Source organism: Eretmochelys imbricata, chromosome 6 (assembly GCF_965152235.1).
Source record: "Eretmochelys imbricata isolate rEreImb1 chromosome 6, rEreImb1.hap1, whole genome shotgun sequence".
In the NCBI taxonomy this organism is placed as follows: domain Eukaryota; kingdom Metazoa; phylum Chordata; order Testudines; family Cheloniidae; genus Eretmochelys; species Eretmochelys imbricata.
In genome coordinates, this window is record NC_135577.1 from 51,807,520 (window position 1) to 51,824,450 (window position 16,931).

At 43.5% G+C, this 16,931-nt stretch overlaps 1 protein-coding gene across 3 annotated transcripts in view; it reads left to right on the plus strand.

The window, feature by feature from the left end:
- The first annotated feature begins 1,281 nt into the window (after positions 1-1,281).
- Positions 1,282-16,931, plus strand: part of PDHX (pyruvate dehydrogenase complex component X) — a 100,509-nt gene continuing 84,859 nt past the window's right edge. Inside the window, exons 1-3 of one of the 3 annotated variants that reach the window (XM_077818540.1) lie at positions 1,375-1,434; positions 4,809-6,730; positions 13,001-13,084. In XM_077818540.1, coding sequence (XP_077674666.1) covers positions 13,024-13,084 — 61 coding nt within the window. In that variant the 5' untranslated portion in view covers positions 1,375-1,434; positions 4,809-6,730; positions 13,001-13,023. Of the gene's footprint in view, positions 1,435-4,808; positions 6,731-13,000; positions 13,085-16,931 lie in introns of all 3 variants that reach the window. The other 2 variants (XM_077818539.1, XM_077818541.1) reach the window with 2 other exon arrangements.

Genomic DNA, 16,931 nt, shown 5'->3' on the forward strand with positions numbered 1-16,931 from the left:
CCGGGTCCTTCCTCGCCCTCGGCGCAGACAGGGACTCGGCTGCGGGGAGCCCAGGGTCCCCGCTCAGGCGGGGAGGGGGCAGCCCCAGGGCGGGATTGTCCCCGCCGCTTGCTGGGGCGGCGCCGTGAGTCAGGTGCAGTCGGATCCCCGCCGGGACAAGGGGGCGCCTCGCCCGCCAGCCCGAACCCCGCCCCCCGGGCCATGCCCCAGGCTGAGGCCGGCTCTCGCCCAGCCCGGACTCCGAGTGGCTGAGGCGGCCCCAGGCCCGGGCCCGACGCAGAGCGGGGGGCGAGACGTTTCCTTCTCCAGCGGCCAACACGCCGGGGAGGGGAGAGAAAAGACCCGTGGCCGGAGTATCTGTCTGGGCGTAACCCCCAGCGGGGGCCTGACCTAGGCGGAGACCGGGGTGATGAGCCCGGGCACCGGTGCCCGGTGATGTGGAGGCAGCTGGCACCTGGGTACGCAAGAAGGAGGCGGCAGAAGGAGCCTCACGTTGTGTATCCCGGCTGGCAGGCGCAGGCCCTGGTCTGTCCTGTCCAGCCGTTGTGTCTCGTCTTAGACCCAGCTCCTGAGCTCTCCTGGGCAGGATCCTCCGCGGACCCCTCTTCGTGCGGTGGGGCCACGGCGCAAAGTACCAACCACGGTGGCCAACGCTTGTGACCGTACCATGGGTTTCGCTTTAAATGCCCGGCTTCTGGAGTTAGGTGGTGGTTGTTAGGTGTGACTCTCGCTTGTCATTAAAAAAAAAAAAAGTTTTGTCACGGCGAAGGACAGCTTGGGCAAGGGATCCAAGGGAACCCCCACGGCTCATACACCGGATAGCAAACAAACCCCAATTTTCTTATTAAAAAAAAAACAGTCTTTCTAAGTAATCACATTATTTTGGGGCTCTGACTGATGATTTTTGAACGCTCAGGTTTGGCAATACTGAAACAAGACGGGTATTATGGGGAAATCAAATCCTACACCCCACCTGAAGCCCTGCCCTAGCCAGGTGCTCGACACAAATGACTAACGCTTCTCTGGCTTGCATTGATGAGAACGGGTTTTGAATTGAAGTGTGTGTCTTTGGGCAGGGAGGTAGCCAGTCCTGCTCCCTCTGTAGGCGGGGTAGCGGGTTCCACCATACCGGAGCACACATTAGCCCTGGCTGCAAGGGGGTGCTTATCTCTGTTGAGACAATTAGAGGTGGGACAGCTGTTGTGTGTGCCGGGCGGGGAAGGGGGGGCGGGTATCTTTTTTTCTCAGGCAGTGAGTTGGACAGCCCTAGCCTTGGGTGGGAGGAGAGCAAGATGGCAGCCTCCTTGTGGCTGAGCTGCCGCAGCAAAGGGATGGTCAAACTACTCTTGGGTGGGAAACTAGTCGCGGGGGCTTGTGCTTCTCTCCGCCTTGGAGGCGGCTGGAGGCTTCTGCACAGGAGCCACGAGCTGCTGGGTGAGTATTTGGCCTCAGTCACAAACAGGTAGTTCTTAGTTGGCTGCCTGTGCTGCAGCTGTGTGGAGGACAGCACTGACTTCCAGGGTCAAGGAAAGGGGATGGTAAATGACAGAGGCCAGGTGTCTGCGGGGAGCTTGTGGTTAGGGCAGAGTATCTCTGCAAGCTGGGTATGGTGGTGAGTAGGTGATCTGGACAGAGGAGAGGGTCCATGGGATACCTGCTGAAGTGAGTGGGCAGTAATGTTGGGGTGTGAAGGGTTGGCGTGGGGGAGAAGCAGAGTGGACTTCATGATTAGCCAGTGGAAGAGAATGAAGGGGGTGGATAGCGATGCTCTGTTTGGCCAGTGGAAATAGGATGAGGGATGTAAGGCCTGGGAAGAAAGGAAGACGGTGGTCTGGCACCAGGCTTGGTGTCTAGAGGACAAAGTATATGGCAAACGGGTTTAGACTATTTTCTAATGATAGTTGTGGCTGCTTTTGAGTTGAGTGGCTAAAGAATACTGAGAACTGTCTTCAAGAACTAAAGCTGTACTTTCTCAAAGTCCTCTAACTCCCAAATTCCTTCTGTGATTTACCTCCATCCATTTTTCTGCTCCTGGCTCCTGACAAAAAAAATCCTTTAGTGTGAGATTAAGTCTGAAAATCTGTAAAACAAAAGAAAGTATTCTGGGCAAGTTACAGGGTCAAATGTAGGACTAAAAATGGAAGCAACCTTTCCTCCTGAAAGGAGGATTCCTGACTCCAGAATTTGCTCTCTGTCTCTTTGAGCCAGAGTTTGGTCTTCAGCTAAAATGAACATCTTTTAAACCTGGTAGTAGTTATTGGGAAGTTTTCTAGCAGTACTGCAGGAGGAGGAGTCTGTAGATTAGAGATGACATTGGTTGAAAAGTTTTGAATGAAATTTTTCATCTTTATGAACTGAAAATGTTTGCAAAATTGTCAATGTTATTGAAATATTTTGGGTTTTGCTAAACTTTTCACAAATTTTTATGGAAAATGACCATTTCAATAAAAACAGTGAAATTTTGCCAAAAAATGGTGCCTTCAGACCACCGTGAAGCTGAAACAACTTCAGAATTTCTAAATATTTTGTTATTTAAACTCTCCTCCCCCAAATTCTGAAACATTGGAGTTGCTGCTTGTGACTCCTTAATTAGTTCTCAAAATTCCGGTAAGCGTAGGTACCGGGGTTTTTTTAACAGGATACCTATTTTTTTAAAATATCTGTTCAGTGAGACATCTAATGAACTGAGCACTCTGATCAGAAAAGGACAAATGAAGTTGTCAAGGTTCCTCCCCCACTCTGAACTCTAGGGTACAGATGTGGGGACCTGCATGAAAAACCTCCTAAGCTTATCTTTACCAGCTTAGGTCAAAAACTTCCCCAAGGTACAAAATATTCCCCCCGTTGTCCTTGGACTGGCCGCTACCACCACCAAACTAATACTGGTTACTGGGGAAGAGCTGTTTGGACGCGTCCTTCCCCCCAAAATACTTCCCAAAACCTTGCACCCCACTTCCTGGACAAGGTTTGGTAAAAAGCCTCACCAATTTGCCTAGGTGACTACAGACCCAGACCCTTGGATCTTAAGAACAATGAACAATCTTCCCAACACTTGCACCCCCCCTTTCCTGGGAAATGTTGGATAAAAAGCCTTACCAAAAAGCCTCATAGGTGACCACAGACCCAAACCCTTGGATCTGAGAACAATGAAAAAGCATTCAGTTTTCTTACAAGAAGACTTTTAATAAAAATAGAAGTAAATAGAAATAAAGAAATCCCCCCTGTAAAATCAGGATGGTAGATATCTTACAGGGTAATTAGATTCAAAAACATAGAGAACCCCTCTAGGCAAAACCTTAAGTTACAAAAAAGATACACAGACAGAAATAGTTATTCTATTCAGCACAATTCTTTTCTCAGCCATTTAAAGAAATCATAATCTAACACATACCTAGCTAGATTACTTACTAAAAGTTCTAAGACTCCATTCCTGGTCTATCCCCGGCCAAGACCAGCATATGGACAGACACAGACCCTTTGTTTTTCTCCCTCCTCCCAGCTTTTGAAAGTATCTTGTCTCCTCATTGGTCATTTTGGTCAGGTGCCAGCGAGGTTACCTTTAGCTTCTTAACCCTTTACAGGTGAGAGGAGCTTTCCCCTGGCCAGGAGGGATTTCAAAGGGGTTTACCCTTCCCTTTATATTTATGACAGAAGTGAAAATCATTAAGTGATCAGGGAATAAAGGGGGTGGGTGGAATAACGGACAAAGTGGAAAGGAATTGAGACAGCGGTGATGGGGGCTGCTTATTTAAATAGGAGTGGAAGTAGAGTGGGAGAGTCACAGTGAAGCCACTTGGAGCTTTTTAGATCTATGAATTTAATTTCACTTATTTCTGATTATCCCTATAGACTTTATTCTACAGTCCTTACCTAGGCAAAACTTCAGTTCACTGTGTTTTGCCTGATTAAGGATTCCTGCTTCTAGTCCTACTTGCTATATTGCTTGCCTAAATGACAGCATTTAATTTTTTGTTGTGTGGGTGGAGGGGGTAATGCATGTTTCTGTTGAGGTTTGAAGCTTTTTTCTGACATCTCTCATTTTCTGGGGTGTATGTCTGTAAATTCTGTAGTAAAATGAACAATTTTTAATTTCAAACCACATACAAGGATTTTCTTAAATAAGAGCTCAGATTAATCTATAATTTTCAAATTGCATTTTAAAATAGCTGACAAGTCTTTCTACCTTTGTCTTTTTTCACTTGCCAGGACCTGTGTTTTGCACTTACAATAGCACCTTTCATCAAAGGATCTCAAAACTCTGTCATTTATAGAACTCAATTTTAGATTAAATCTCATATTCTCTTGTGATAAGGATAAGTAGGAATATCCCTATTTTACAGCTTTGTTGAGACACTGGAGCAATGAAGCACAGAGGAAACAAAGTAATTTGCCTGGTGTCCCATACCAAGTTATTAGTAGAACAAAAACAGGGCCACGACTCCCATTCCCTTGCTCTAACTGTTCTAAAATCAGCTCATGTTCTTGCCACCAGTGAGTGGATTATTTTTTAATACAGTGAAAATTACTAAAACAAGACGGAGTATTTATTTCTCTTCTGGACTGTTCTGTCAGTTCTCTCAGTCATCAATTTCTGCAGAATGCAAGTTTTCATTTAAAAAAAAATTATTAGGTTTCTATCACTTATGGTTGCAAAGGTAGTATTCCTGTCTACTTGATTCTACATGTGTACAGCTTTTCTGCTGCTTCTCAAGTAGCAGCAGAGAAAATTTGATAAGACTCTGGTATGTTTTGGGGAGGGTCAGTGGTAAAACTGACAAGAATCATGTCACTTTCACTCTGATACTTAGGAAAGTTAGGAGCCACTCTACTGGCAGGTAATGGGACTATTCACTGGCAAGGAAGACCCAAAAATAGACTGTGGGGAAGAAGAGAATTCTGTATATAAGATGGAAGAAAGACTTTCAAATTTTTGACACACCTACTAGCCAGAAAATGATGAGAAGGAACCCCAAGGAGGGTCAAGAGGCAGTACTTTGATGGGCTATATTCCTCCCCCTTCGCAGGAACTATGAGTTTCTTACCAGGATGTTATTTCTCAACCTCATTGGTAGTGTCCTTCTCTCACCTGGTATATCAGTCTCTGGTTAGTAGGTGTATTGGATGTGTTTCAAGCCTGGGTGAGTTTTTATACTTATAAAAATACACTATAACCTATTAGTAATACTTTGTAAATGTGTGATGTGATGTTCAGTGTTTAATGCCCTAGTTCACCAATTTTCAGGTATAGTTACAAAGAAGTATGCTCCCATTGAGGACAGAGGAGATCCCAGAAGACTTGGGAAGAGAAAACATAGTGCCTCCCTTTAAAAAGGGGAATTATAGAACAGACAGCCTAACTTTGATAGCTGGAAAGATACTGGAACAAATTATTAATCAATCTGTAAGCACCTAAAGGATAATAGGATTATATGTATTAATCAACATGGATTTGTCAAGAATAAATCATGCCAAACCAACCTAATTTTCTTCTTTGACGGGTTTATTGGCCTGGTTAGTAGGGGAGAAGCAGTAGATGTGAGATATCTTGATTTTTAGTAAGGCTTTTGACATAGTCCCACATGACATTCTCATACGTGAACAAGGGAAATGTGGTCTAGATGAAATTACTAGAAGGTGGGTGTGACCCAATGCTCCCCTGTATTCACACCCTATACACAACTGTAATAACCTTTGTACAAAATATGCCTTCTGAGGTACCATTTGAAAACGAATAACTTGCTGGTCAATAATATCATGGTGAAATGTGTGCAACAACACTATATGTGAAGTTATAACTTTCCCCTGTATGATGTTGATAGCACATGTTCAAACCCACATAGACCTACTTAACCACTCCTACCTAACTGGGGCTATCTTAAAGGAATGTGTGTTTACCTCAATTTACATATACATAGTAAACAAGGTCCTTGAGACAGCAAGAGGGAGATGAGGCAAATCTGCACTTCAACATATACAAAGGAGAAGAAAAAGCAGGAGAGCACCTTCATGACCAGACTACACCTCACCTTCTTTATTGTTTGAATAAACTTTTCTTTGAGGGGTAATCCTTAAATGAAACCACTTCAAAGGGGACTGGACTATAAAAGTTAGGGGTAAAAACACCCCAGGGATTCTTTCTCTCTCTCTCTCATTCGCTCACTTTCACCTAAAAAGACAAAGGAACCAGCCCTTTGGACTTTCAAGGCAGATTCTGACTTGAGAATTTGGTCAACTATGTTGCTGGGAACATGTGGTAAGAATTTTATCTTGAATCAAGTCTAGTTTAAGTTGTGTCTTACCTACCAGGAAGCATTTTATCTGTATTTCTCTTGTAACCATTTCTGATTTTAATGCCTTGTACTCACTTAAAACCTATCTCTTTGTAGTATAATACACTTTTTATTCTGTAGTCACAACTAATCAGTGTTGTGTTTAAACTGAACTGTTTGGTAACTCCAGTTAAAGTAGCAAACTGTTGTACATTGACCCCTTACAGGCATAATGGACCTCTAATATCTGAACTGCCCAGGAGAGGGCTGGGCAGTGCAGAACACTCGTTTTTGGAAGCAATCCGGGACTGGAAGTGTGTTGCGGTCACTCTGAAAGTAGTAAGCAAGGCTGCTGGAAACCAGAGTGTGGCTGTTGTGCACCTGACAGGCTGCTAGTGTCAGAGTGGCTCCTACTCTGCGGCTGCCTTGAGCTGGCAGCCCCAGCATCTTCATTCTTAGATGTAAGTGGCTGCCCTGCAGATGGGAGTGGGGACAGGCAGCCCAGATGTGCCTACCTTTGAGATGCAATACAGACACAGTACAATATTTGCTTTTTTTTTTTTTTTTTGGTCTCCGCTGCTGCCTGACTAGTTACTTGCAGTTTCACAGGATGTCTGGTTGACCAGTCAGTCCGTAACTCTGGTGTTCGTATCTTTGAGGTTCTACCTCAGTACTGCTGAAAAGGATCTGGAGGTTATAGTGTATCACAAATTGGATATGACTCAGCAGTGTGATGCAGTTGCAAGAGAGGCTAATATCATCCTGGAGTGTATGAACAGGAGAGTTATATGTAAGATACGGGAGGTAATTGTTTGCTGTCCCCTGCACTGGCTCCAGCTGGAATACTGTGTTCATTTCTGGATGTGGACAAATTGAGAGAATCCAGAGGAAAGCAACAAAAATGATAAAAGGTTTAGTAAACCTGACGTAGGAGGAAAGTTTCAAAACAAATCAGGGCATTTTTAATCTTGAGAAAAGAAGACTGAGGGAGTTCTGATAAGTCTTCAAATATTTTAAGGGCTGTTATAAAGAGGACTGTGATCAATTGTTCTCCATGTCCACTGAACATAGGAGAAGTAGTAATGGGATTAATCTGCAGCAAGGGTGTTTTAGGTTAAATATTAGGAAACCGTTATCAACAATAGGGATAGTGAATGATTGGAATAGACTTCCAGGATAAGTGATGGAATCCCCATCATTGGAGTTTTTAAGAATGGGCTAGACAAACACCTGTCAGGGAAGGTCTAGGTATTCTTGGTCCTGCTTCAGTGTAGGAGATTGGAGTAGATTACTTTTGGGGTGCAGGAGGGAATGCGGGATCCTGGCAGTGCTTACCACAGCTCCCAGGAAGTGGCTGCCAGGTCCCTGCAGCCCCTAGGTGCAGGGCGGTCAGGGATGCTCCGTGTGCTGCCCTCGCGCCCTCAGGTGCTCCCCCGCAGTTCCCATTCATTGTGGTTCCCAGCCAATGGGAGCTGCTTGGCTGGCACTAGGGGCGAGGGCAGCGTGCAGAGCTTCCCAGGCTGTCACTATGCCTAGTGGCTGCAGGGACATACTGGCCACTTCTGGAAGCTGCATGGAGCCAGGGCAGGCCCTTAGCCCCGGCCCAGACTGAGCCGCCGACCAGACTTTTAACGGCCTGGTCAGCAGTACCGTCTGGGGCCACCAGGGTCCCTTTTCGACCAGGCGTTCTGGTTGAAAAATGGACGCCTGGCAATCCAATGGTCAGATAAACTATTACTGCAGTTCCAAAGGGACGTTATATGGGAAAGTAATGCTTTTTCAGTTGCCTGTTAATGTGACTAGGCAATAGGAAAGGAGGAGAGCCAGTACCTTGTGATCAAACATCTGCCTGCAGATAGTCAGCAAGTGCTGGTTAGGGAGTCACAACATCCATTTCTTTTGTGTCTTTACACTGCATCACATATCATAGGCCCTTTAAAGTCAGACTAGAACTTTAAATAATGTTTATGATAGAAAAAATTATTTAAAGATTTTCCTGTTATATCCATGACAACTGAAGACTTCTTAAAACAGGTTCTAGAACAAAAATGGACTAATTCAAATTGTACCCGTTTTGTACCAATCTAAGGCCTGGTCTACACTGGGCGGGGGGATTGACCTAAGATATGCAACTTCAGCTATGAGAATAGTGTAGCTGAAGTCAATGTATCTTAGGTCGACTTACCTCGCATCCTCATGGCGTGGGGTCGACTGCTGCCGCTCCCCCGTCGACTCCGCTTCCGCCTCTCGCTGCGGTGGAGTACAGGAGTCGACGGCAGAGCGATTGGGGATCGATTTATCGCGTCTACACTAGACGCGATAAATCGATCCCAGATAGATCGATCACTACCTGCCGATCCGGTGGGTAGTGTAGACGTACCCTAAGAGAAGCACACTTTCTCATGTAATCCGTAATTGCAGTATTAACATTTCTTGCCATTAGCCTTGCTATAATGTTTCCTGAGGTGCACATGCCATAGTATCTGTATTTTGTCTAACCTGCAGATGGTGCAAGTGTGTTATCTTTAGAGTGGTTTGAACAATGTTACTTTAGTGAACACTAGTATTAAGGGAATTAGCTGTGTCTGACCCTCGTGGAATATAGAAGATGCGCAGTGCGGGGGGGAGAGAGAGAGAGGAGCTGAAGTGAAATATGACTGGGTAATTTATTCTGGCATTGATCCAACCTCTACTATAGCTCTTTGGTTCACATAATGTGCTCCCATAAGCAGAGAGATTTGAGATGAAATTCCAGCAATGCCATATGTAGACTAGTCAAAGTAATGAAGCTTAGATCTGCTTCATAATAGCAGCAAATTGGTTTGTACTACATTTATATTTGAACAGGTAATGGGCATGCTAAAACGCTGTAGGGCTGCTCGTTAAATGCAGTATAGGGCTAGAACCCTGATGAGTGAAGACACTGGTGCATTTTTTTCACAGAGAGAAGAAAATGGTCCCCTAATGTAGTACTTCACTCTAGTTTTTTAATATATCTCAGCTCTTACTGTGTTATGTTTGCACTGGTATAGAAGCGTAGTAAATTTTTTCTTTACAACTGACTGGGTAATATGCTGAGGCACTTATATCTCTAGTTCACTGCAGCTTTTCTGTTTTGACAAAGTGCTTCCTGTACCCATGTCAAGGCAGGTGAAACAATATAAGCAGTGAGCATAGAAGTTCTGACCAGCGCTTTGGAAGATAAAATGCAGTGCAAATCCACAGGATTTTTCAAATCCATTAATTTAAATCTTATGTCTGGAAGGAACATAACAGTTAAAATGGTCACCAAACGTGGAAGGGTTATGGCCTCAGTGATGGTTTCAAGTTAGCAATTGGTTTGTGTTTAAAAACATTTTAAATTGATTCTCTAAATATAATTGGTGGTAGATTTAGATGTGGCCCTAAATAAACAGTAGATGGCTATAAAAATATGAGTGACGGCAGCAGCATGGTCTGGTGGACAGGGCATGGAACTGGGAGCCAAGAACTCCTGAGTTCTAATCCCAGCTCCACTACCACCATAGTGAAGCTCTGTGCAAGTCACTGAAATGTGTCTGTTTCTCCACCTATAAAATAGGTGTACTACTTACCTCCCAGGAATCTTGTGAGAATTAGCTAATTGTTGTACAGATCTTTGAATCTGGAAAGTGCTACATAAATGCTAGGTATTATTAATACAAAGGCAGGATTATTGAGTATAGATTTGTTTTTGGTGAAGGGGAATTACTCTCATAATCGTTTGTAATAAACAACTGGGATTATTGCTTAAATTAAATTAAGACTGTATGATCTGGTCCAAAAGTGATTGTAGCAGCCTTAAGAAAATGACATCAAAAGTCTGTTTGCTCTGCTTATACTAACTTTCCACTTTGGACAGTAAAGTTGTAGGATGAGACCATGGTGTCCAAGTTTCCACCAGTTGGCGTTCACAGAGCTGCCTAAGCCCTGACGCTGTCTCACAGCTAACGAGCTGCTCAGGTCCCTGAGACGCCAAGGCAAAATTCTTAAACTAGGAGGTAGGGGAATGTCTCTTTTGCTAGTGGTGCCCAAACCTGTAGGTGTGCTTTCAGCATGCCTTATACCTGTCAAACCCTGCAGTACGAGGGCTAGACGCAGAGCACCTACACACAAAAAACAGCTAGGGACACAGGGAAATGGAAGGCAAGTGTGAGAATGGTGAGAGAGAGAGAGATGATTGGGCTGCTATGACACTGGGCTCTCTAAGCAGCTGACATGGCCTAAGTACCTAACTCTAGGAGAGGATTCGCAGCTAAGGATCCTGAGTGATAGACTGGAGATTAGCGCCTCCCATTAGCCAGACTTGCTGTGTCAGCTGCTTAGACACCCACGCTCCTCTCCTTTCTTGGGCCTCCCGCTCCTGGCAAGGTTAGGTGGCTTCTGAAGATCCTTGTCTTAGGTCCTTAACTTTCTCTATGAATTGTGTGGGAAGCTTGGGTACCTATCTCAGGACTGAGGATTCCACTAGACAGCTGGCGTCTAGGGGTTAGGTATTGCAGTGCTGAGCAGAGCAACGCCTGTGTCCTTTGAGGATCTGGACCTCTGTTGCTCCATCTATAATATGAAGATAATACTTAAACCCACCTGTGCAAAACACTTTGTGTTTCCAGATGAAAAATCCGGTAAAAGTGCGGTGATGGTGGTGTCATACAAGGGTATAAGGAGTGGTTAGTGAGTTCAGGACCTGCCAGCTCCTCCCCTGCTCCCAACCAGCTTTTCATAAGGGTTGTCCTGTTCCTAGTGATGCTAGAAAGTTCTGTGAGAGACATAAGCTACACTGGCAAAAACACTTTTATTTTGGTATAAGTGCATCTACACTAGGCCTTATAATATAGTAGCTTTAAAAAAAAATTACACCCCTAACTCACATCATTATGCCAGTATAAGTTTTAAGTGTAGACCAGGCTTAACATCTGGTATTTTTGAACCACCATGGCTAGAAATAAATGCTATATATCACTGGAAAGCTAGAGATCTCTGCTTTTCTGTGATGTTTGTCCACTCATTACTATTTGTATAGGCCCACATTAGGCATTTTAAATGGTTTTAAATTGTTTGGATTTTAACATGAGTGATAGGCCTGAAGTATGTGACCAAAAAGAATAAACTCATGAGAAATGTGGTTTGTTTGTGTTAAACTCATAGTGTTATCTTATTTAAAGTTTGGGCTAAGCTATAGAAATAAAGAAAACATGGTTAAGTGGACACCAGGTGCAGTAAATAACTGGTTAGAAATGCTTAGTCCAGTAGCTGGGGGAAAATGCAGCAAAGTGAAATAAGGGGAAATCCTTGAAGAAAACAGAGTGCAGCCCTAAACTATTTCAGCTTACTTTAGTGAAGGTCCACTAACCATCAAAGACATCACTTGTTTGTTATATAAAGCAGCAGTGTTTTCTAGGTTTTTGTCAGAGCTTTTCCTTGCCCTTCTGGAGCCACACCATAATGGGAAAGTATCTCCTGGCCCAGATCTGGTTGTGTGTATTTGGTCAATGCTTATACAGTAACTGTTTTTATTACTAAGGTATATATGCTTATATTTGTATTTTGGGTGTAGCCAGCACCAAGTGGCCTTTGGACTAATAAAGAAATGCTTGTGTGGAAACTGAGTTGTGGTGAACCTTAATTAATTATTGGATGTTCATAACATAAGAACTTTAAATCACATTATTCTTATTACCATGTTTTATTCTCAGCCTTTAAGGTTTGATTTACTAATTGAGGCCAGTGTCTCAAAACAGACTGTTAGAACTGGAACCAAGTCTGTGTATTTTATGAAATCTTTCAAGTCAATAAAGAGAGAATTTCTAATTCTGGGGGTCCATAATATGATCACACAGTCAAAATATTTGAGTAAACAAAGCCATGGACCCATGCTGTGAGGTGCACTATTTCACATGTTCTCAAGGATAAAAAGGGTTTGGCAAACTGATACAAATATTCTGAGGACCAGTAACTTTTCTAAGTACTAGTCCTGGACCAGCAGTTATCAGAAAGAAAGATTATCAATTACTGTAGATGATACAGCCACAAAAGGGAATTTGATCAGGAATAGTCTCTGGATTCACTTTACAAATGCTAAAATAATGAGTAATGCTAAAGTTAAATAATTTAAGTACCAGAGCAAAGACAGGTCAGTTTCTATGACTGATATGGAACAAGAGAGAACTAATTAGGGAATAGAAGTCAGGAGCAAATTTATCTATATTTCTGCACTGTAGACTTTCTGGGAGCATGAACCATGTATAACTTCAACTCAGTTTTACAATTCATGTGCTTTAGGGATCATAACCCCTTGGGTGTGGATCTACAGAGACTTTAAGGAATAAATGAACTCTGTTTTACTCTTTCTCTGCAAGATCTTTATAGCCTGCAAGCATACTAAATCTTTGTTAGAACATTTTCCCTTTGCAGAAAAGGTCCACATTGTATTCAGAAAGGATGAAAAAAAGACATCTTGTTTTATCTCTGCTGTTGAATAAATAAGCATTCTTCCATAAGTATTTCTTTACAAATGTAGTAATTTTCTCTTTCAGTAGTCTATAGCACAATACAGAACAAGGGTGGATTTTTTTTTAATTTCCTTGGATTGTTTGTCCATTCACTCATTTTGCTTTTAACTCTCATTTCTTTCCTTTCTTAGGGATCTCAACTGTATTAATTGTGTGATAAGCAGAGGTTTTAGTGGTTAATTCCAATGTCTTGTTTTCTAGGTAGTCCTGCTGTTAAAATACTCATGCCTGCACTGTCTCCTACGATGGAGGAAGGAAATATTGTGAAATGGTTAAAAAAGGAAGGTGAGAGACAATTATCTAAAATGACAAATTTAGTGAGCTGTGCATTGGTTCTCCAACTCATTATGTGGACTATTTTGTAAGAGCAGGATCATTTACTGGATGCCAACTCTCTACCAAATACCCCATCCACAAATTGCTTGTTCTCAAAAATGTTTCTTTCTGCTACCTACCAAGGACAAGTTCCATGGACCACCGGTTCACTGGTCACAGTCTGAAAACTACCTCTAAGCTACTCTGTTAACATATTTTGTATTTTTGTAAATACATTCTTAACTCTCAAGTCAAGAAGCATCTTTGCACTCCGCTTTTGAGAGCGTGTGTGTGTTTTTAAAAACAGTAATGGACAAGTAATATTGTAGATTATGAGTAATGTACAGATGACTAGATTCTCATGAAATATCACAAATGATTTTTGGAATGATTTATCAATATAGAAATCCTAGACAATTTCAGAGGTGTTGTGGAATCTCTGTTATTACATTCCCAATTTCTTATGGCAATTTGAATTTAAACTGCGTTTTGAGAAAGAAACCTCTGTATGTGGTAATAGTGCCTTATCAGCGTGATGTGAAACTTTAGTTTGTGCTAACTAAACTTTATTTGAATCTTTAAGGGAGGGTATGTACCCCATCTTTGGCACACTAGAATCATTAAGCTGAACATTTAGCCCTTGTCTACACTGGAGTTTTGTTGATGCAATTTACGCTGATGTACAACCACTACTGGAATTAAACCGCTGTTGCATGTTCACACTAGGCTTCTTGTGTTGGTGAAGTGCATCCCCAATAGCAGCACAAGAACAGGGCATTGTGGGTAGCTATCCCAGTATGCAACTGGCTGCAGGGTGCTTTGGGAAGTGTTTGCAGTGCCTCATGGGGGCAGGTACAGCATCACTTTCTCAATTCCATTGTTCCATGAGCATCCTACTAGATTGCTTGCTGCTTTTCAACTGCTCTGGTAACCTGCAACCCAGCTGTCTCTGACAGAAAGCGCGGATCCTGCACTCCTGTTCAATATTGTTCTGTGTGTTATGAACACAAGGCTATAAGAGGAGCCCAATGTGGGAGGAGGAGAGGCTATTCATCTGGGGAATGCCTTGAAGGAGCATATTAACACTGAGCCACAGTAATGTGTGTGTGGTGAGCCTGGCCCTATTTGTTTGCATCATGCTATGGACCTTGTAATGGTTGCTGTGTGTGCCCGAAAAGTAACACATTTTAAATCACTTTTTAAAGTAGCACTCAGTAATTTGACCAAACTGACATTGCTGAACACTAACACAAGAAGCCCTCTGAAGTGTGTGTGTGTGGAGGGGAGGGGGTGAAAGTGTGTGTTGGGGAGGAGAGAGTGTGTGTGAGAGAGAGAGAGTCGGTGTGTGTGTGTGTTGGCAGAGTGTGTGTGTTGGGGGAGAGTGAGAGTGTCAGCACCCTGTTTCTAAGTATAGCACTCACCAGCCTGAACACTTGTTCAGACCGCAGCCAGAAGCAATCAATTCTGAGACAGAAGCTGGAGCACTGACGGCTGGTGTCCCCCCACCCCCTACCCCAGCTCAGTGGAGACCAGTACGCTGGCGGGGAAGGAGGACACCCCTACATCAGCCCCCACGTCCCTCCCTGACTCTTCACAGCACAGCAGGAGTCTTTCTCTCCCGCACCTCTGCCCCAGCAGCAACCCACCCTGCCTGCCTGCCACTGTGGTCCTAGTGCTGGGGAGAACAGGATTCAGTGTTAATCTTTTGATGCCATGATTCCCTCTGAGTTCTCCCACAGCCTTCTCTTCCCAAAGACCAAGGAGATTCACCCCTTTCCCTGTGGTCCTAGCAGGAGTGTGTTTGCTGCTGGGAGCCGGCGTGTCCAGCTGGGCAGTAGCTATGTGAGCTCTGCATGCTGAGCAATTTCAAAATTTTGGGAGGAGGTGTATGCCTGTGTAGCTGGATGCAGGGCAGCGGAGTTCAAAATAGTGAGCAGAGCTATCACGGTGGGCATTGTATGATAGCTCCTGGAAGCCAGATGTGGCAAGGAACGAACGCAGTCTCTACACTGACACTTAGTCGATCTAACTTTGCTGAAACATGCTTTACGCCTCTTGTCAAAGTGGTTTTATTTTGTTGACAAAACAGGAGAGTTTTGTTGGTGGGAGGAGCATTGACGTTTGAACACCTACACTGGTTTGTTGACAAAAGCTGCCTTTTGCTGACAAAACTGTGTAGTGTAGACAAGGCCTTAGCTGTTCTAATCATTATCTTGTGACCTTTCACACTGTGGGCTTGATTTATTTTTCCCCCAGAGGTGCTAAGTACTTGCAGCTTCTTTTGATTTCAGTTGCAGTAGTGGGTGCTTAGCACCTTTGAAAATCAGGCTTCATGGCTTTAGGGGGGCAACATGTTTGTGTTAGATTTGGAGCTGCCTATGATTATGAATACTATGTTTTATATGGTTCTCTGTGATTATTTTGAGGCGCTCCATTGTGTGACTAAATTGGGTTAATTCACCAAAGAGAGTGTTTACCTGCAGGTAGGAGGAAGAGAGCAATAGCTCAGATAATATTTATTAGCAAAAACTGGATGGACAGTGCTGGAGCCATTGGCTGTAATGTGCTGGATAGATTCCCCTCCACCCCCCGGGCTTGCTTAATTGTATTTTCCAGGAATGTTTCAACCCTGAGAGCGGGAGAGGGGATCAAAGGGTTTAAAGAGACTGACACATTCTTGAGGAGGTCAGATAGTTAAGGGGAAGACTTAGGCAGATAGTGTTGGGGAGCAGACTGAAACCCAGACTCCAGAGGGTTGGGAGAATTGGGTAAAATAGGCCTGCCTAATTCTTAAAATATGGGCTTTTGTACACAGCAAGCAAACCAGGTTATGAATCTTCAGCTCACCAGCTTGCTGCACAGTAATGTTCCATACGGACGTTGTTAGAGTTCAATGAAAGTCCCGGAGTGCTTCTTAATATATTACACTTTTGAAGTAGTAGTACACCAAGATGCCTTCTGGGACTTTCGCTGTACTGCAACAGCATCCACATAGGATGTTACTGTGTGGCAAGCTGGTGAGCTATAGATTCATATCCAGGCTTGCTGAACAGTAACTTGCTGTGCAGATGAGCCTAAGATAATTATGTGTATAAACTGGTTTATTGCTTTCAAAATTCTTTCTCTTGTTATGCTGTGTTCCTGTTGTTAGGATTAAACAATACTTTGTTTTAAAGAAAGCTATTTGGGTCATTGTGTTTACTGCTGGTCACAGCTCCCAAAGGGAAGAACTGCAGGTAATGAGTCCAGCAGGACCTGTTAAGAGTAATTAGAGGTGGTACACACAGGGCTGTAGCCCAGGGCCCCAGTTCTAAGAGTGGGAGAGTCACATGTTTCACCTCAAAGCGGTGAAAGCTCAAGGCCTAAACCTGGCTGGCCTGTACTCCGAGAGAGACCAGAGCAGTGTCAAAAGTGCAGCTAGCCCTGAACTGTGATAAAGTTACAAGCTATTTGGTATGAATTCTTATGTTTCTTCCTACTAGTAAATTATGAAAGACAAGGAACTTTTATGGTGGATATTCAGGGCTGACATTTTAATAATTAAACGACAGTCTATTCTTAAAGCTAATGGAAATGTAACAAATTTAAGTTGCCTAGACGTATCTCTAAATCTGGAAAGACTCATTTCCAAAACCCATTTCCTTTGCATGAAAAGATACTTCGGGTCCTCGTTTATCTCTTGCTGCCTGAGGTCTGTCACCTGAAAAGTAATTGACCTTTATTAGAATGTGTTGACACTCCTAGATGAATGACCTGTGCAGTATTTTGTGTCTTCACATGCCTTGGCTGTAAATGAGGGTGCTCTAGCTCCATAGGT